The sequence below is a fragment of the Platalea leucorodia genome (genome assembly GCF_965183815.1).
Source record: "Platalea leucorodia genome assembly, chromosome: 9".
Lineage (NCBI taxonomy): Eukaryota > Metazoa > Chordata > Aves > Pelecaniformes > Threskiornithidae > Platalea > Platalea leucorodia.
The window spans coordinates 20,414,496-20,433,854 of NC_138831.1; the positions used below are offsets into that span (position 1 = coordinate 20,414,496).

Below are 19,359 nucleotides of genomic sequence, written 5' to 3' on the forward strand. Positions count from 1 at the left end.
TTTTGGTAAAGGTAAGTCAAGGTAATTCCTTAGAAATGAGTGAAATATTTTCACATATGCTATTCTCCAATCTGGCTGAGATTCTTCAAGTGAGGTTTTTAAGAGAACTAAGTACGCAATTCCTTCTCCCCTGCCCCTTTTTTTTTGGCAGGAAGATTAGAAGTGGTAAATGTAGTGACTTAGTGAGCTTCTTTATTGCAAAAAACAGCAGGTCTTGCAAATAAAACTTTGCGAAAACAAGAAAGCACTAACATGGGACTAAGTCCCAGTCAGCTGGAAAACCTGCCCACTGGAGCTCTAATCAGTCTCTCAAAACGTATCATCCTGCTCTGATTAGAGACATTGTACAACAGCAGTGAGTACATTTTGGGAGTCTGACATTAGTATGTATGTGTAACGGTTTGAAGATCAATCAGATGATGTATATGAATACCCAGTTTATGGCAGGTCCACACAGAGAAGGATGGAATAAATTGCTGAATTTATCAAATTTAAGCCTCTCTGGAGTTAAATTTCTGTTACTGTTCTGATATCTACCAAGTATTCTGTCTCCCTTTTTAGTGCTTGCCTTAAAGGGGCCAGAAGATAGAAAGACTAATATTAAAGATTTTGTGAATGTTGGAACTAATACTTCTTGGAACTAATACTTTCTGTAGGGTGGGGTGTCTTATAGCATAGTACAACTCCAATATCAAGCTCAGTCCTGGAGTAGATGGAAGCAACAGCAGGACTTGCAGTTGCACTTGCCCAGCAGGATTTGAAGATTCCTTGTATAAACCACAGCAACAGGATGTTTTGAACAGGACCTTGTCATTCTATACTTAACTCTAATTCAAACTTAGTATGTACTTGCCTTCATTGGGTTTTCTTTGCATAACAAAATAGCATGTGTATTCCTGAGAAAATTGGTGGAATTCTGCTACAAATCTCTCCATTGTCAGTGTACCTGCTGGCCCTATCTGAAACAAAATTGAGAAGGAACTACAGTAGTACAAGAAAAGCAATTAAAACAATTTCTCTGAATCCTAAATTTTTTTTTTCCAATGGTTGGGTTGTTTTTAATACTGTGTGCAAGACAAAGGTTCTTTTCCGTCTTTTCCTCTGTTTGCTTTTTAGCTTACTTACCCTTCTTTAGATAAGGGATACTGCATATCCCTTCTGTGGGAGAATCAGCCAAAACTGGGGAGGCTGGAGAGAGCAAGAGCCTTTGGGAAACAAATTAGGCGATATTAAAAATTTCCTCTGATCATGCTTATTTGTAAATACCCCCATTTGAATGCTGTGTATTTGTACAGGAAATTGAGCAAAAAATGTATAGATTGTGATGTCTGACTGGTATTCTGCCCTGTAAATGTGTTTTTAACCTCTGGCATTCTGTGCTTATTTAAAAAAGGCAAAAACCTCTAACCACTTCTCTTTTGTGTATTCATGTTTAAAATAAAATGAAAACAGCTATCTTATCTATAATGGAAATCAAGTTTAAAAGGAAAAAAATAATTTGTACAAGTGTCCTAAAGGTACTTCATTGTATATATTGTGATAGCATGTTTCCAGAACCAACGAATAAGTGGTGTGAATTTTAGATGTAAATATCTGCCGTTTGTTTTGGGTTTCTTTCCCTTACCCATTCACTCGACTGCTGTGATGTGGAATTAAAGATTAATACCTGATATTAAAACGGTACAACTGTATGTTCATTGCTGTCCTCCAGCGAGGGTTATCCTCAGGCTGCTCCAAACGTTCACGAGGTATGTGGAAACAGCCATCGTGTCCCACTTTTGTGTGAGTGAGGAAAACGAGGGGATAACCAGAAGGACCTTGTGGCTGTGATGTGTGGTGAGGGAACAGCTTCCACATAATTCTTTTAGCTGACAGTACACTGTTTTATTTAATACCAACTTCTTAAAGCAACCATCAAGCATATTGACCAGCTAGTCTAATCAGTTAGGTAGATTTATATGCCACATGCAACAACAGTCTGAGACACCTGCTTGTCTATCACAAGCTTTAATACACAGTTTTGAGACAAAAAAAAAAAACTTTCAAAGGCCAGCTACATCAGTGATTAGTTCCTCCAATATGTACCTCACTGCATAGATTGCTATTTGATGAGTGATGGTTTATTTCATTATTATTGCATCCCAGAGTCCTGAGAGAATTGGCTGATGTAGTTGCTAAGCCACTCACCATGATACTTGAAAAGTCATGTCAGTCAGGTGAAGTCCCTGGGGACTGGAAAAAGGGAAATATTGCAGCCATTTTTAAAAAGGGCAAAAAGGAGGACCCTGGGAACTACCGACCTGTCAGCCTCACCTCTGTGCCTGGGAAGATCATGGAACAGATCCTCCTGGAATCTATGCTAAGGCACATGGAGGACAGGGAGGTGATTCAAGACAGCCAGCACGGCTTCACCAAGGGCAAGTCCTGCCTGACCAACCTAGTGGCCGCCTAGGATGGTGTGACTACATCAGTGGATGAGTGAAGAGCTACGGATGTCATCTATCTGGACTTCTGTAAGGCCTTTGATATGGTCCCCCACAATATCCTCCTCTCTAAATTGGAAAGATACAGATTTGATGGGTGGACTGTTCGGTGGATAAGGAATTGGCTGGATGGTCGCATCCAGAGGGTAGTGGTCAATGGCTCGATGTCCAGATGGAGAACAGTGACGAGTGGTGTCCCTCAGGGGTCCATACTGGGGCCAGTGCGGTTCAGTATCTTCATCAATGACACAGACAGTGGGATCAAGTGCACCCTCAGCAAGTTTGCAGATGACACCAAGCTGAGTGGAGTGGTTGATGTGCCTGAGGGATGGGGTGCCGTCCAGAGGGACCCGGACAAGCTGGAGAGATGGGCATGTGTGAACCTCATGAGGTTCAACAAGGACAAGTGCAGGGTCCTGCACCTGGGTTGGGCAACCCCTGGTATCAGTACAGGCTGGGGGATGAAGGGATTGAGAGCAGCACCCCCTGAGGGCATGGGGGTACTGATAGCTGAAAAGCTGGACATGAGCCAGCAATGTGCTCTCGCAGCCCAGAAGGCCAACCATACCCTGGGCTGCATCAAAAGAAGCGTGGCCACAGGTCGAGGGAGGGGATTCTGCCCCTCTACTCCGCTCTGGTGAGACCCCACCTGGAGTCCTGCGTCCAGCTCTGGGGTCCTCAGCACAGGAAGGACTTGGACCTGTTGGAGAGGGTCCAGAGGAGGGCCACAAAAATGATCAGAGGGATGGAGCACCTCTGCTATGAGGAAAGGCTTAAAGAGCTGGGGTCATTCAGCCTGGAGAAGAGAAGGCTGTGGGGAGACCTTATTGCGGCCTTCCAGTACTTAAAGGGGGCTTATAAGAAAGATGGGGACAGACTTTTTAGCAGGGCCAATAGCAACAGGACAAGGGGTAATGGTTTTAAACTAAAAGAGGGTAGATTCAGACTAGATAGAAGGAAGACATTTTTTACAATGAGGGTAGTGAAACGAACAAACACTGGAACAGGTTGCCCAGAGAGGTGGTAGATGCCCCATCCTTGGAAACATTCAAGGCCAGGCTGGATGGGGCTCTGAGCAACCTGATCTAGTTGTAGGTGTCCCTGCCAATTGCAGGGGGGATGGACTAGATGACCTTTAAAGGTCCCTTCCATCCCAAAGCATTCTGTGATTCTATGATTTCACTTTTTTTGTTGCAATAGCATGACATTTTGGGAGTGACTTCATTTCTTGATTTTAAGTATTTAAATGCCAATCATTTTAAAAGAATGGGTGTGAACAAATAGTAATTAAGACATGTAGGAACACAGGATTTGGGAATTAAAAGCTACAGTGACTTATATGCGCATAATCTCAACGATGTGCGTTTTCTTCCGTTACCACTAATAAACCAGGTCAAGATGAGTAACCCAGTTCTCCCATCCTGTCTTGACAAACCAACAAAAAAAATTATGAAATTTGTCCCAAAAGACATTTAGTGGTAATATATACTAATAAGCTGGCCCTGGGGCAATACCTAACTGCCAAGCCACCGTTTTCATTACGTACACACCACATAGAAACACTTAAGAGATAAACTGTAACAAGGTACTTCAAAGCGCATCTAGAATATCAAAATGTGACGTAGCTAACTAAAGTATTCACCTGACACCTAAAAAAAGGCTGTATAAATCAGACCCTTTGAGACGGTTCCTAGCCCAACTTACCAAGTCTTAAGCAAATATTTTTTGATTCAGCTAAAAAAAATTATTAACCAACATACAAAATAAAAAGTGTGTATTTGACACAACAAAACATGTGAAGCCCTCAGCTTTAAACAAGAGTTAAAAGATCTTCTAGTTTCTGTTAAAACCAACAGAACAATTTTTTCAGTGCAAGTCAAATAAATACTTTATTTAAGCTACGACCACACTAGACATTGAAATCTAAATACCCCGTTCAAATATCTCTCCTTATCTAAATAAGAAAGCTTCAGCACAGTTTCAGTATATGACTTGTGTGACTCAGTATGAATTTCATTATAAAGCCAGTAAGAAGAAAAATTAAACCTCTAGAAAGGACTATAACCTAGCTGATAAAGATTAAGCCCTCTACACCTCTGCATAAATATGCCTCTATTTGTAGACTCTTCTTAACAAACCATGGACACAGAGAGTGTTCAGAAGGATGCAGAATCATAGAATTGTTTAGGTTGGAAAAGACCCTTAAGATCATCGAGTCCAACCATTAACCTGGCACTGCCACGTCCACCACTAAACCATGTCCCTAAGCACCACGTCTACCCGTCTTTTAAATACCTCAGGGATGGAGACTCAACCACTTCCCTGGGCAGCCTGTTCCAGTGCCTGACTACCCTTTCGGTGAAGAAGTTTTTCCTAATATCTAACGTAAACCTCCCCTGGTGCAGCTTGAGGCCACTTCCTCTTGTCCCATTGCTTGTGAATTGGGAGAAGAGACCAACCCCCACCTTGCTACAGCCTCCTTTCAGGTAGTTGTAGAGAGCAATAAGGTCTCCCCTCAGCCTCCTCTTCTCCAGACTAAACAACCCCAGCTCCCTCAGCTGCTCCTCGTATGACCTGTTCTCTAGACCCTTCACCAACTTCGTTGCCCTTCTTTGGACACGCTCCAGCACCTCGATGTCCTTCTTGTAGTGAGGGGCCCAAAACTGAACACAGGATTCGAGGTGCGGCCTCACCAGTGCCGAGGACAGGGGGACGATCACTTCCCTAATCCTGCTGGCCACACTATTTCTGATGCAAGCCAGGATGCTGTTGGCCTTCTTGGCCACCTGGCCACGCCGCTGGCTTGTATCCAGCTGGCTGTTGACCAACACCCCCAGGTCCTTTTCTGCCAGGCAGCTCTCCAGCTACTCTTCCCCAAGCCTGTAGCATTGCTTGGGGTTGTTGTGACCCAAGTGCAGGGCCCAGCACTTGGCCTTGTTGAACCTCGTACAGCTGGCCTTGGCCCATCGATCCAACCTTTCCAGATCCCTCTGTAGAGTCTTCCTACTCTCCAGCAGATCAACACTCCCAGCCAATCTGGTGTCATCTGCAAACTTACTGAGGGTGCACTCGATCCCCTCATCCAGATCATTGATAAAGATATTAAACAGAACTGGCCCCAGTCCTGAGCCCTGGGGAACACCACTTGTGACCGGCCGCTAACTGGATTTAACTCCATTCACCACAACTCTTTGGGCCCGGTCATCCAGCCAGTTTTTTACCCAGTGAAGCATACGCCCATCCAAGCCCTGAGCAGCCAGTTTCTCCAGGAGAATGCTGTGGGAAACGGTGTCAAAGGCTTTACTAAAGTCCAGGTAGACAACATCCACAGCCTTTCCCTCATCCACTAAGCAGGTCACCTTGTCATAGGAGGAGATATATACACACACTCTACATTATAGCCCAATGCCAAGAGGTCCTAGCTACAGGTCTTCTCTTTACTCTTATGAGACAATTCACACACCACTTGCCCCTTTTCACAGACTTTACTATCATTCCCACATAAATTAAAACCAAATTTGGAATAGTAGTTCTACTACACTTCAGCTTCTATTCAGCATTCACTCACAGCAGTACTGCATTACATTTTTGCACCAAACTAACCTGTTTTCACCTCCACCCTGACAGAACACACTTCACTGTCCTCTCAGACTAACACCTGAAGCTGAACCCCTTTCACCCACTCCAATAGCCATATGCAGACTTGCCTTCTCAAGCTGCAGAGCCAGCAAAGGTCCAGCACACACAGCAGCCTCACCACGAACACACAGCTTCCACAATTTACATACCTTAAACCTCCCAACAACACCAACAACTCTAATCCCCACAGATCTACCTGCTCACTCCTAACATGCTGCCCTTGCCTCATTAGCCTGCAGTGATTCGTTGATTAGCCCACAGAAAAGAAGGCTGCAGGGAGACCTTAGAGCAGCCTTCCAGTACTTAAAGGGGGCCTAAAGGAAAGATGGGGAGGGACTCTTTATCAGGGAGTGTAGTAATAGGACGAGAGTGGGTAGATTTAGATTAGATATTAGGAAGAAATTCTTCACTGTGGGGGTGGTGAGGCACTGGAATAGGTTGCCCGGAGAAGCTGTGGATGCCCCATCCCTGGAAGTGTTCAAGGCCAGGCTGGATGGGGCTTTGAGCAACCTCGTCTAGTGGAATGTGTCTCTGCCCATGGCAGGGGGGTTGGAACCAGATGATCTTTAAGGTCAAACCATCCCGCAATTCTATGACCTCTTCTTATCAGACCACTATGTAAGAGCTGATCATATTCCAACTCCCCTATTAGCCCTACCCTGCTCACATCTTCCCTTCATACTATTAGCCCGCCAAAACCATACACTGCAGGAGCCCCCAGCACAAAACCACACATTTATAGCTATGTGGTTCCTCTTTTTTTTTTTTTCCCCCCCCTTCCCCATTTAGAGCATTTTCAGCTATAGAAATTGCCTGGTTAGAAACAACCTCAACCCCAACTTTGGTGGTTATCCATGGTAAAAACAAGCAAACCATTTAAATGCCGAAATCAATTTCTGTTTCTCTGTAACAGCTCCCTCTCTCTAACCATTGCCCTTATCTGCATGCAAAACTGAAGAGAGATGTTCTATTTAGGTATTCTTTAAACTACTCACCTTTCTCTTGCTCATACATGCCCAGATACAATGGAATAATGCCTAGCCTTCACTGTAAAACCACCCATGGCCTGGAGAACAGTCACATGCAACACTAAATTCCCAGCAAACTACTCATCCATAATCATGGCACTCTGCACTATCACTGTAACTACCTCTGAAAGCTTGCAAAAACTGACCAGAAGTCACCAGAGGTTTACTCCTCACTCAGCCACGTGCTGCAGCTCTAAATCTGTGATCGTTCACTGGCACAGTAACTCTCCTATCTCCCAGCACCTCACTTCATTACTACTTGGCTTAGCTAATACCACGGTCAAACCCACAGCTGAATACTTCCATGAGCACAGGGAACAAGCACAACCACCCCTGTCCCTCACAGCATCCTGTAGGGTATAGCAACCATAATGGACATAGCACTAGCAACTCCCCAAAAGAGAGCTAATCCTTTCTGTTTCATCAGTCTAACTGCACAACTCAGAACAGGACTAGAAACCCTCATCACTGGCTCCTACACCCTTTGCATCTTCCTAATAACAATGTAAAACTCCACCCACATTTTGTCTATCTCAAAATCTCACATACAAGAAGATCTCCTCTCCCTCCTTGTTCTCATCAGATTCCTCTTTATTTCAACAAGGGAATTAATTGATGAATATCCTCCTGCAGCTATAGTTTTAACTCAAACATTAAACTGTGACAGTAAAACAGGAGCTAAAGCCTCCCTAACAACTGAGGGACGTTTAAACAATAAAAACAACCAATTTCTGCATCCAAAACTAATTCCTCATCCCAGTCACTTTTAAGAGATAAACCCTAGGAACTGTGAATCTTGACACAACTCAAAGTATCCTGAGCATGTGACGCTGTAGGAAGATCTCTGAAGCTCAGCCAGTCTTCCGAGCATTACCGCTTACTGCTTATACACATGGAAATTAAGGACTACATTTAAGAAAAAAACATTTTTTGCTTTTTCAACACCCATTCAACTTAGAAGGCTAACTGTCAGAACGCCCCAACACCACTGAGGACGAGCACAAGCTGTCCAGCACCCAGGTTTCAGACACAACAAAGCCCTAACACTCCAGAGAGACAGTGGCTGGAGGGTGGTGGAACAAACAGAACCCTAGAAACCTCACCATAGATCAAAAAAGCCAAAGGGAAAATGAAGGCAATCCTTCCTAGCTCCTGGAATGTTGGAAAATAAACTATAAATAAAAAGAAGGGGGGAGGGGGGGAATCAAAAGGAGTCTTCATTCTTCGTCAGAGTCATTTGAGGACCCCATATTGAAACATATGGAGAGGCTCATTTCCCAATCCAAAATCAAATAAAATCAATCCTACCCTGTCGCACAGTCTGTTCTATAAAAATGTAGAAAACTTCTACTTTCTTTGAAGATCTGCTTTATAATTACACTCCTTAGACAGGCAGTTAAACTTCCTCCTTATCGTGAAGCTCCTTAATACTCCTAATTCCAAATTTAAGCCCTACTTCCAATTAATTAATAAGCCACTTCACCTTGCAGATCTTTTGGCCACTATCCTACTAAGAAACAAGGGGAATCTAAGTAACCACTTCTCTGCACAACTAAGTGACTTTAGCAGGCAATCAGCAGAAATTTAGAAAAGCCAATAATCTTCCTAAAGTACATTGATATTGAGTAATTCTGGGAATCATTATGGACTGATTTAAAAAAAAAACAAACAAACAAGACAATAATATCATTACCAACCTTAATAAATGCATTTTGAGAGACAACAAGACCTAGAAAGGTGAAAAGCCACCTCTTCTATTTGATAAACACATGTGATGTATTCACACTGGTAAGATACAGTGTCCTAATTACCACTCACCTGCTATGTGACCTTTGCTGAACCAGGTTGCTCCTCCTCCCCATCCTGCCTGTCTCACCTCATCAGGTTTATAATTTGCAGCTGATAACCTGCAAGAAAATTCAGACTTGGGCACTGAAAAATTCCCCACAGCTCCTACTGTAGCTTTGCTTAGGGCAGACACAACTAGGCTGCCTCATTAGTCTTCCAGTACCAAGAGAATCCACCAAGCTAAGATGTGCCCTCCCTCGCTGTAGCACAGGGCTATATGACTTTGCCTCTACGTTCTTTTACTAGAATGATGTCCTAGGACACATACAGTTAAACATATAGTCCCACAAGCCAAGAAACAATCAATAGCATGTTCTCCTCCCCCAACTGGCCTACAGCTTCAAAAAGACTGCAGCGATAAACTTAGAAGGTCAGGAATTCTTCAAGGCAGTTCCCAGCGCATCTTGTGAGGGCTTTGGGAACTAAAGGTGACAGGCACAGTAACTGGGATAGGAATTAAAAAAAAAAAAATTTGTTTGTTTCCTTGGCTCTACAAAAACCACCACCAAAAAAGCCAGAAACAAACCATTCAGAAGTTCTTAACCACTCAGCTTTCAGCGGTCCCACCTCAAAGAATTCAAGCCTCGTAACTCACAGGGCGTACAGGCGTAACCAAAAGTCAGCCGTACAGGGCTTTACCAGTGTCGCAACCAAGGCTGAGGAGAAGCCCGTCCCTGCCGCACCCGGAGGCAGCCCCCCAACGGCCGCCCCCCCCCGGGCGGCTCCTCCTCTGCCCTGCCGAGCTGCCTCCCCCGGCCTCACGCCACACACCCTCATCCCACGGCAACCCAGAACCTCGACGGCCTAAAGCTCCCGTGGGCACCAGCCCCCGCACTGCCGGAGGGCCTCGGGCAGCCGCCTCGAGCAGTCTCCTCAGCCTCACCTCAGCGCGCCCCAGGCGGCCGCCCTGCCAGAGCCAGCAGACGAAGGGACGCCCCGCGCTGCCCGCCCGCTCCCGGCGCCCACCCCGGGCAGCCACAGCCCTCAGGTGCCGCTCAGCCCGGCCTCAAGGCAGCTGCCCACCCCGCCGCAGGTGTGAGAATCTGCCCTTTTAGAAGATGGCGCCCGCAGGCAACCGTTCGGAAGCGCACGAGGACGTTTTTCCCTTAACAAAAATGGCGGCCGAGGTAGGCGGGGAAACCCGCCGCGCGCCGGCGTTCCGCCGCCTCCCCCAATCAGCCGCCGCCAACTCTCCCGTGGAGGCCGCAGAGCGTCCAATGGGAGCGGGCAGCGTGGAAGCCGGGCGGGGAGCGGGCCAATGGGGCGGCAGCGGCGGGGGGGAGCCGGCGCGGGGGCGGCGGTGCCGGTACCGGTGCGGCGGGCGCAGTGCGCGCGGGCTGCCGAGCGAGGCGGGATGCGGGCGGCCCACGGGCTCTGGGCGGCGCTGGCCCTGCTCCTGCTGCCGGCCGGCGGCCGGGCCCTGCGCGACGGGGAGTGCGAGGGTGAGTGGGGCCGGGCCGGAGGGGGGGCGGGCCCGGCTGGCGGCCCCCGGGCACGGCGAGGCGAGGCGAGGCGAGGCCAGGCCGCTCCTGCCGCCGCAGCCCGGCCCGCCCGCCGGTGTGAGGGGCAGGGACGCGGAGCGGCCTCGGGGCTGGGCTCCGGTCGCGCCCCGCCGACAGAGGGCGGTGACAGCCCTGCGCCGCCGGGGCGGGGGCCGGGCCGGGCCGGCGGGAGCGGCTCCTCCCGGGGCAGGAAAAGTCTCCGAAGTCCGCCCGAGTGCCGGCGGGCCGGGCCGGGAGCGCTGCTCGGAGGTGGCCGGTCCCGGCCCGGTAACGCAGGCGGCGGCTGAGCGGCTCGGGGAGCCGGCGGCCCGCGGGGGAGCAGCGCCGCCCCCGGGAGGCGCGGGGCGGGTCCGCCGGCGGAGCCCCGCTCCCCCGGGCTGGGGCCCGTCCGTCCCGCGGGAGGGGCCGGGACCGCCCTCCGGAGGTGCCGTAGCCCTGTCGAGAAGTTGCCGGTCTCTCGTCCGCCGGGTTAGCGCCGAGCTCCCGCGGGAAAGGACAGCACCGACCCCGGGAGGCTGGACCGTCTCCGCTCCAGGCTGGGGAGATCCGCCTCTCGTCCTGCACAGCTCGGGGCGGCGGGAAGCGCTCGGCCCCGTCTCCTTTCTGAGCCTCGGGTGCTGGAGCATCGAAGCCGGGAGTTGCTGCGAGGCAGCAGGCAGGAGGAGGCGAGCGCAGTTGCTCCCCCATCCCGGTGTTAGGTTTGCCTCGCTTTTGTCCGCTGACTGCTGGAGTATTAGGTGTCCTCTCCTTCACGCGTAAAGCCAGAAGCGGTGTTCAGCTGGTCTAAACCAAACCGGGCGCTTTACGTACCACCTAAATACAAAAGAGCCTCTAGGGTGGAAGCTGTTCAGCTCCACAGCAAATTAAACTGCTCTAGCATATCTGGCATCACCAGATTCCCCAGGTGAAGCAAGAAAAACTTGAGGTGGGGCTATAGTAACCGGTCGGGAATTTGTGGTACTAATGCTCACCCCTTCCTCCTTTTTTAGGGAGAGAAACAGTAAGACAGAAGGAGGGGGAGGGAACATAGTAAATCAAAACTTTCGGCTGCTGTCCCAGCACTAGGTTGGAAACTTGTTTCAACTGTACTGTAGCCATTGGTACCACTGCCTGCAGCATCTTTATTCTTTCCAAAGGTTTTAACTTCCAAACAGCGCACAGTGGACATCAGTGTGTGTCTGACTGGGGACAAACTGATGTGAGGTAAATGACAGTGTTGTATGCATACAAAAAAATGTTTTCCTAAATGGCCCAGCTTATAATTACATCTAGTTTTAATATAACAAGAGTAAGTTTCTACTTGACTTTGTGATAGTCACACTCAATTCCCTGTATTTGCCCGCTTCCTGTGCCACGGTTTGTGTTCAGAGTTGAATACAACTTGCTAATGACAATAATATTTGCCGATCCCTTCCCGTTGAGCTAAGCAAATCATATAAAAGACTTAAGTTGTACCTTTCCTCTAGAGGCAGGCCAGTGCCTGGCTCTTGCCTCACGCCTGGAAGCCGTGAGAATCCACAGGTCCTGCTGCAGGAACTGGTGGGGCTGTGGAGCTCTTGGTCCAGGCGATGCTGATGTTCACAGGCGAGTTGTGTGAGCAGCAGAATGAGCGAAATCTGACACTCTGCAAACTCGCAGTGTCTCTCTCTCAGTCGCCCCGTCGCACAGATCCTGCATGCTGCGGTAACCGTAGCTGTCTGCCCTCCTCCCCGGCGACACACGGGTGTGCTGTGCTTAGGCTGGAGCGTGTGTGGAGCGACTGCTGCCAAAGGGAAAGCGTAATGACTGAGTTGTACCTGCCCTCCCCACAGGCAGGAACTTGGATCTGCCCTCTCAACTGCTGGTGCACTGGTGGGAGTTTCGTTATCTTTAAGACTCTTCCCTCTTTCAATCTGAAACCGATTCAGAAGCTTGTGGGAATGAAGAGAGGAGAAACATGCCAAGTGGACATAGCGTGTGATCACAAAATTTCTTTTTCTCTTGGAAATAACTTACTTATGAACCGAACCAACTTGATAATCAGTGATACCGTATTACTAAAAACGGCACACATGGAGTCTGTAACAGGATTATGTAGAGAGAGTTGGTTTTCAATCAGAACTGGTTTTGAAGGCTGTGGTCTGACAAGTTGCTTCCCAAAGCAGCAAGAATAAGACAGAAAATTAAGTTTACATTTTTGCACGGGCACTGTTTGTGTGTTGTATCCCTCAGCTGAATCCTGCTGCTCACTCAGGACAGTGTACAGAAGCCACTGGACACTTCCATGGATCTGGTTTCTCAGATTGTCAAAAATCCACCAAAAATACCAGGGCATATTGTTGATTCACATGTGCTCTGAAAGACTCACTGAAATATGTGTGAAGTCACTGACTGCTAATGCAGCTTCTAGAAGTTCTGTTCTCCAAATCCCTTATTCTGTTTCCCTACAAGTGCCCTCTAAGAGCTGCCACGGGATTACTGCAGTGGCGGGTAACTCCATCCGTCTTCCCTTCCAGTGTGTGTTACGTTCCTGGGAAGGTTCTACCAGAGTCTAAAGGACAACGATGTTGAGTTCACACCTGCCAGTATTGAAAAGGAGCTCTTGAAATCCTGCAAAGAAGCAAAAGGCAAAGAGAACCGCCTGGTAAGTAGTAGTAGTCAATGATATTTGCCTCTTGAGGGAGTAAGTTGTAGAATACTTGGGAAATGAGGGGAAGCTAGTGCTTCTGAGTTTGTATGATATGGCTTCCCAGGGGCTGTTCTTCCTAGCTCTGTGGCCACAATTGGTCCTGTATTTTTTAGAAGGGAAGACTTGAGGAGTTCGACCTCTTCACCTTAAAAAACAGCCTGTCAACAGACATCTTACTGGCTGCCCTTGTTTCTCCTTGTTACTGAAGCACTGGGGATTACAAAGTTTTTATTTGCTGTAGGACTTCCTTGTCCCTTAAACTGTATTTGGGGTGCTATGTAAGCTGTTAGAATATTTATGCTCTTTGGCTGTTTAGCTGAAAACTAAATAAAGGAAAACCAAATTGCCCTAACTAAAAACAGAAGGCAATCTGCAAATGAAGAGCCCCAAGGAAAAGGCCCTGAACTCTCCTAAGAAGAAGACTGCAGAGAGACACCATCAGAAATGCAGAGAGGGAATGCTTCAGAAAGTCTTTCTCCTTGAACGAAGACTTTATTCTTAATCCAATTTGATTTTTTAAAAAGTCGAGACCCAAGACAACCAGCCTCAACAGCTTTAAGAGCAGTGTGATGGGAAACGTCTGCTCAGTACCCTGGGCTCAGAGTTAGGCTTCCTTTTGCCTGTCTGTAGCGGTCACTTGGAAAGATTCTGTAACAGTAAACATCTAGCTGCAAAACCAAGTGAGGGGAGAAGATGGATAGAAAACTCACCTTTTAGAAGCACTTTTCCATGCATCCCCACCTCATTCTTTTCTTCCCTCTAGTGCTATTATGTTGGGGCCACAAGTGATGCAGCCACCAAAATCATTAACGAGGTATCAAAGCCCATGAGTCATCACATCCCCGTGGAAAAGATCTGTGAGAAACTAAAGAAGAAAGACAGTCAGATCTGTGAACTAAAATACGGTGAGTTGCCAGCATAAGGGGAAATGCCCATGCTTTTCCAGGGTATGGATCACTTGGGGTAAAACAGAATGCTAAAACTACTCAGTTCTAAGTTCTGTAGTAAGATCGCTAGCCTAATTAGGTTGCACAACCTGGGTTGTTCTCCATGAACATCCCAAGAGTTTTATGGAGATGCTCAGGTAAGATTGTTGGCTACTAACCCTTTCTAGCTTCTGCAGAGCCACTGATCTGCCTTGCAATAAGTAACTCCCAGGTGTATCAGGACTACTGCGCTCATATCACTGGAATATCATCTCTAGAAGAGCGTGCAGTAAGGCTTGTCCTGGGGAGCAGCCAGGTGCGTCCTGCGGCCTGGGTTCGAGCCCCTAGCTGAGCTCTTACGTGTGCCAGCAGCGGGCTGATAAACACTTCTTTCTCACCTCCTCTGCTGTCTCCTCAGAGCATTTGGTGCTCTGTTTCTTCCCACCTTCCTTGAACTCTCGCGGTCCTAGATGACGTACTCTTCCTGAAAAGACTAATGTGAAGAACAGTGTTGGAAATGCCTCCTTCTGACTGCTTGCCTCTGTCTCTGTCCTTACATTCCCTGGAAACACCCCTCGGATTGTGGCTCTTTATACTTCTCATTTCTCATAGTAATGTCCTGTTGCTTCCTGAAAAGCTTTTTGTTGTTGTCACTTGCTTATCTTTCCTCTGAAATCACTCTGCTACCTTTTATTTATCCAGTGGAAGAGAGAATTAAAGTATTGCTGCTCATATGATGAAGGGGCTTTCAGGGCTATTGTGGAACGCCTACATCTAAGCTGCAACCAAACTTTCTGGCTTCTGATAATGACTTTTAGTGTTAAAAACCTTACCAAAAGGCTAACGTAGGCGTTCCTTCCACCCCCGGGAGCCCGGCACCTCTCTCCCTCTTGCGTTGGGCTTCCTCGCCTCCCGTACCGGCGGTCTCCGCAGCAGCAGCCGCCGTCGGACCCCGGGCTCCTCTCCTCACCGTCACCGTCTCCGCACACCAACGCGCCGGGGGGGCGCAGGCCCCCCGCCCCGGGGCGGAGGCCCCCGCCGCCCCGCTGAGCGCGGCTCTGCTCTCCCCCCGCAGACAAGCAGATCGACCTGAGCACCGCCGACCTGCGCAAGCTGCGCGTCAGGGAGCTGCGGCGGATCCTGGACGACTGGGGCGAGGCGTGCAAGGGCTGCGCCGAGAAGTCCGACTTCATCCGCAGGATCCACGAACTGATGCCCAAGTACGCCCCGCGCGCCGCCGGCGCCCGCGCCGACCTCTGAGGGGCGGCGGCCGGGGCGGGGCGGGGCGGGCGCTGAGGCGGGCCCGGCGCTGAGGCGACCGAGGCGCGCGCCCCCGGCGGCGGTAGCTGAGGCGGCGCGCGCTGTACGGGACGTTCATTAAAGTACAACGGTCTCTACCGGGCGGACACGTGCCGTGTGACGTCATTGCGGGGCACACGCCCCCAAATTCCCTCCCCCCCCCCCCCCCGCCGCCTCTCCGGCGGGAGCGGCCCCGCGCGCGCACCCCCTCCTCTCAGCGGGGGGCGGGGTTCTGGCAGACGCGCGCCGCCGCCCTTCGTGATTGGTCGCCCGCCGTCCCGGGGGCGGGAGGGGGCGCTCTTGCGTCACGTCGCCGTGCGGCGCCATCGCGCCCCTGACGCCGCCATGCGGCGGGACGCGGGGCGATGACGTAGGGCCCGCGCGGCGCGGCGGCCGGAGCCGCCTTCGTTCCCTTTTGTCCAAGATGGCGGCGGCCGCCGGAGGCGTCTCCTGAGCCGCGGGCCCCGGCGCCATGAAGCGGGGCAGCGAACGGGACTCCAGCCCGCCGGGGGCTGGGGGAGGCCGCGCCGCCGCCGCCAAGCGGCCCCGCGAACGCGAACGCGAGAGCAGCAGCCGGCGCGGCCCGCACCGCAGCTCGGGCGCCTCCCGCAGCAGCCGGGACAAGTCCACGCCCGGCGGCGGCGGCGGCGGCAGCGGCGGAGGCGGCGGCACCACCGGCGGCGGCGGCAGCGGCGGAGGCGGCTCCAGCTCCCGCGGCCACCGCGGCGATGAGCGCGCCGGCGGCGGCGGCGGCGGCGACTCGAACCACCGCCCGGCGGGGAGCGGCTCGGCCTCGGGCGCCCGCGGCGGCAGCCAGGCCGCCCCCTCCTCCTCTTCCTCCTCCTCCTCCTCCTCGTCCCGGGCGCTCGGCGTCCCCAAGGCCAAGGCCCTGCCGGGCGCCGTGGTGGCCCCCTCGCTGCTGCTGGCCGGGCCGCCGCCGGGCGCCGCGCCCTCGCTGCTGCTGGCGCCGCTGGGGGGCTCGGCGGGCCTGGCCGGGGAGCCGCCCGGCTCCTGTGAGTACAAGACGCTGCTGGTGAGCGGGCTGAGCGCGGCCCTGCCCGACCAGCTGCTGGAGGACGGCCTGTTCCGCCTCTTCCAGCGCTTCGCGGGGGGGGGCGCCGGGGACATCAGTGTCAAACTCTCCCACACGCCCGAGCTCGGCCGCGTCGCCTACGTCAACTTCCGACACCCCGGGGACGCCCGCGACGCCCGCCGGCACGCCCGGGCTCGGCAGCTGCTCCTCTACGATCGGCCCCTCAAAGTGGAGCCGGTGTACCTGCGTGGCGGCCGGAGGAGCCGCACGCCGCCCCCCGCGCCCTCGCCGGAGCCCCTGGGGTACCTGCCGCCCATCCACAGCACCTACCAGTACAAGCAGAGATCGCTCTCTCCTGTCACCAGCCCCTTGCTGCGGGAGCCACGGCCCAGGCACGCTCACGCTGCGGCCGCTGCCTTCGCTTTGGAAGCGGCCGCCATTGGCCTCTCCCGGGAGCGGGAGAGGGCCCTGGATTACTACGGGCTGTATGACGAGCGCGGCCGCCCTTACAGTTACCCTATCGTGGCCGAGGAAGACCTGATGCCAGAGGATGACCAGAGAGCAACCCGCAACCTCTTCATTGGCAACCTGGACCACAATGTCTCGGAGGTGGAGCTGAGACGTGCCTTTGAGAAGTACGGCATCATCGAAGAAGTGGTGATCAAGCGCCCTGCCCGGGGCCAAGGCGGGGCTTACGCTTTCCTCAAGTTCCAAAACTTGGACATGGCACATCGGGCCAAGGTCGCCATGTCGGGCCGCGTTGTCGGCAGGAACCCTATCAAAATTGGCTACGGGAAAGCCAACCCTACTACCAGGCTGTGGGTGGGTGGTCTTGGTCCAAGTACTTCCCTGGCTGCCCTGGCGAGGGAGTTCGACCGCTTTGGCAGCATCAGGACTATTGACTACGTGAAGGGAGACAGCTTCGCTTATATCCAGTACGAAAGCTTGGATGCTGCCCAGGCTGCCTGTGCGCAGATGAGGGGCTTTCCTTTGGGCGGACCGGAGAGGAGACTCCGAGTGGATTTTGCCAAAGCAGAAGAGACAAGATACCCACAGCAGTACCAGCCCGCACCGCTCCCCGTGCACTACGAACTGCTAGCTGATGGGTACAGCAGACACAGAAGCCTGGAGCAAGACTTGAGGGTGCGAGACAGGACTCCTCCACATCTCCTGTACTCGGACAGAGACAGGAGCTTTGCAGAGGCAGACTGGGCCAGCCCTGCCAAAAACGCTGAGCGCAGAAACAACTTGGAAAGCTACAGCCGATCGGTGCGTAGCCGGAGCGGAGAGCGCTGGGGCAGCGACAGCGATCGCAGCGTGCCCAAACCGTGGGAGGAGAGGCGGAAACGCCGGAGTCTTTCCAGTGACCGCGGGAGGACTACTCACTCGCCTTATGAGGACAGAAGCAGGACAAAGGCCAGTGGGCCAGCTTTAGACCGCAGCCCAGACAGGGCTCGCAAGGAGAATCACACTACAGAATCCGGAGCCGAGAAAGAGCAGAGTAACTCCCTCCAGAACAATCGTCATGCGACTGAGGAGAAGCCCCATCGTGAGGCATCCGATGCTCCCCAGCCTAAAAAAAGGGACAGCGAACGCAATCATCGAACTGGTGAATCGGAATCAAAAACTCACGAGGAGCCAAAATCTGAGACCAAAAAGCTAAAGAATTTATCGGAATATGCTCAGACACTGCAACTTGCTTGGAATGGGCTTCTTGTGCTAAAAAACAGCTGCTTCCCCACCTCTATGCACATCCTGGAGGGAGACCTCGGCGTCATCAACGGACTCCTTAAAGACCATTCATCCGGCGGGAAGTTAACACAGCTCAAAATTGCTCAGAGACTTCGGCTCGACCAGCCCAAGCTGGATGAAGTAACTCGCCGCATCAAACAAGGCAGCCCCAACGGCTACGCTGTGCTCCTGGCGACCCAATCCACCCCGGCAGGGGCAGGGGCTGAGGGGACCTTCCCTGTTGTAGAGCCTGGCTTGCAGCGACGGCTTCTCAGGAATCTGGTCTCCTACTTGAAACAGAAGCAGGCTGCTGGGGTTATCAGCCTGCCCGTGGGAGGGGCGAAGGGCAGAGACAGCACAGGCATGCTTTATGCGTTCCCTCCTTGTGAATTCTCTCAGCAGTACCTCCAGTCAGCACTAAGGACATTGGGAAAGTTAGAAGAAGAACATATGGTGATAGTTATAGTCAAAGACACTGCCTAGCCCACACTGTCTTTTCAAATTCCATGTTTTCTTTGTGTGTCACACAGCCCAGTTGTTTTTAAGGCCGATCATTTTGGTGGAGGCTAAAAACGCCTTGACCAAAGTGGTAAGATTTTTAGTTTCTAATTAATTTTAATACCATTTAAATAGAGCCCATTTTATTCGTTTTTAATATGTGACACTGTCCGCTGTTGTTCTGTATTTTTATTTTTTAACTGTATGAAAAGTTGTCAGTAAAGCCTTGTTCACTGATGGATTTCTAAACTTGTGCGGTATCCTAGTTTTTATGGCCCAGGAAGGGCTGGTTCCCTGTGCTGTCAAGAGCTGGAAGGTGATGGTCCCAACCCGTTTCAGTTTCTCAGACCCCAGCCTCCTGCACCTCCTCTGTCTCTTTATACGTGTCTTGCAAGATGGGAGGGGGAAGGGGGGTTCTCTGTGCTGTATGAGAGACTGAAAGGTTGGTTCTGTATCTTTTTTTCTTTTTTTTTGTCCTGTTTGCTTTTTATTTCATAAATTTGAGTCTGGATGCATTCCTATTGATTCTCTATTTGAGGATAGAAGCTTCCCAGGAAGCCAGCTACCAAGGAAGCAAATCCTGATCAAGAATCGAGTGGGTTTTGTACACAAGACAAAAATTACAGTTAATACTTGGCGAAAAGTTTGCTACTAAGGAGTCAACTCTGTATTCAATTCTGTGAGGTCTGAGAGCACCCAATACA

General features: G+C 51.1%; 2 protein-coding genes across 2 annotated transcripts; both read left to right on the forward strand.

Moving 5' to 3' along the window:
• Window positions 1-10,307: 10,307 nt before the first annotated feature.
• MANF (mesencephalic astrocyte derived neurotrophic factor) lies at window positions 10,308-15,491 on the forward strand. The gene is made up of 4 exons (XM_082321651.1): window positions 10,308-10,440; window positions 12,996-13,123; window positions 13,932-14,073; window positions 15,170-15,491. Exons 1-4 carry the CDS (start codon window positions 10,353-10,355, stop codon window positions 15,352-15,354), a joined length of 543 nt encoding a protein of 180 aa, XP_082177777.1. The 5' UTR covers window positions 10,308-10,352; the 3' UTR covers window positions 15,355-15,491.
• A 374-nt stretch (window positions 15,492-15,865) lies between these two features.
• On the forward strand, window positions 15,866-18,887 carry RBM15B (RNA binding motif protein 15B; the record flags this gene model as incomplete). Its single annotated transcript, XM_082321361.1, has 1 exon — window positions 15,866-18,887. One exon carries the CDS (start codon window positions 15,866-15,868, stop codon window positions 18,638-18,640), a length of 2,775 nt encoding a protein of 924 aa, XP_082177487.1. The 3' UTR covers window positions 18,641-18,887.
• Window positions 18,888-19,359: the final 472 nt, after the last annotated feature.

Excerpts from the sequence above, each read along its gene's own strand:
- MANF (XM_082321651.1), top strand. The coding sequence starts at position 10,353 with ATGCGGGCGGCCCACGGGCTCTGGGCGGCGCTGGCCCTGCTCCTGCTG. Across the intron at positions 10,441-12,995 it reads GCGCGACGGGGAGTGCGAGG|TGTGTGTTACGTTCCTGGGA; the intron begins GTGAGTGGGGCC and ends CTTCCCTTCCAG. Across the intron at positions 14,074-15,169 it reads GATCTGTGAACTAAAATACG|ACAAGCAGATCGACCTGAGC; the intron begins GTGAGTTGCCAG and ends CTCCCCCCGCAG.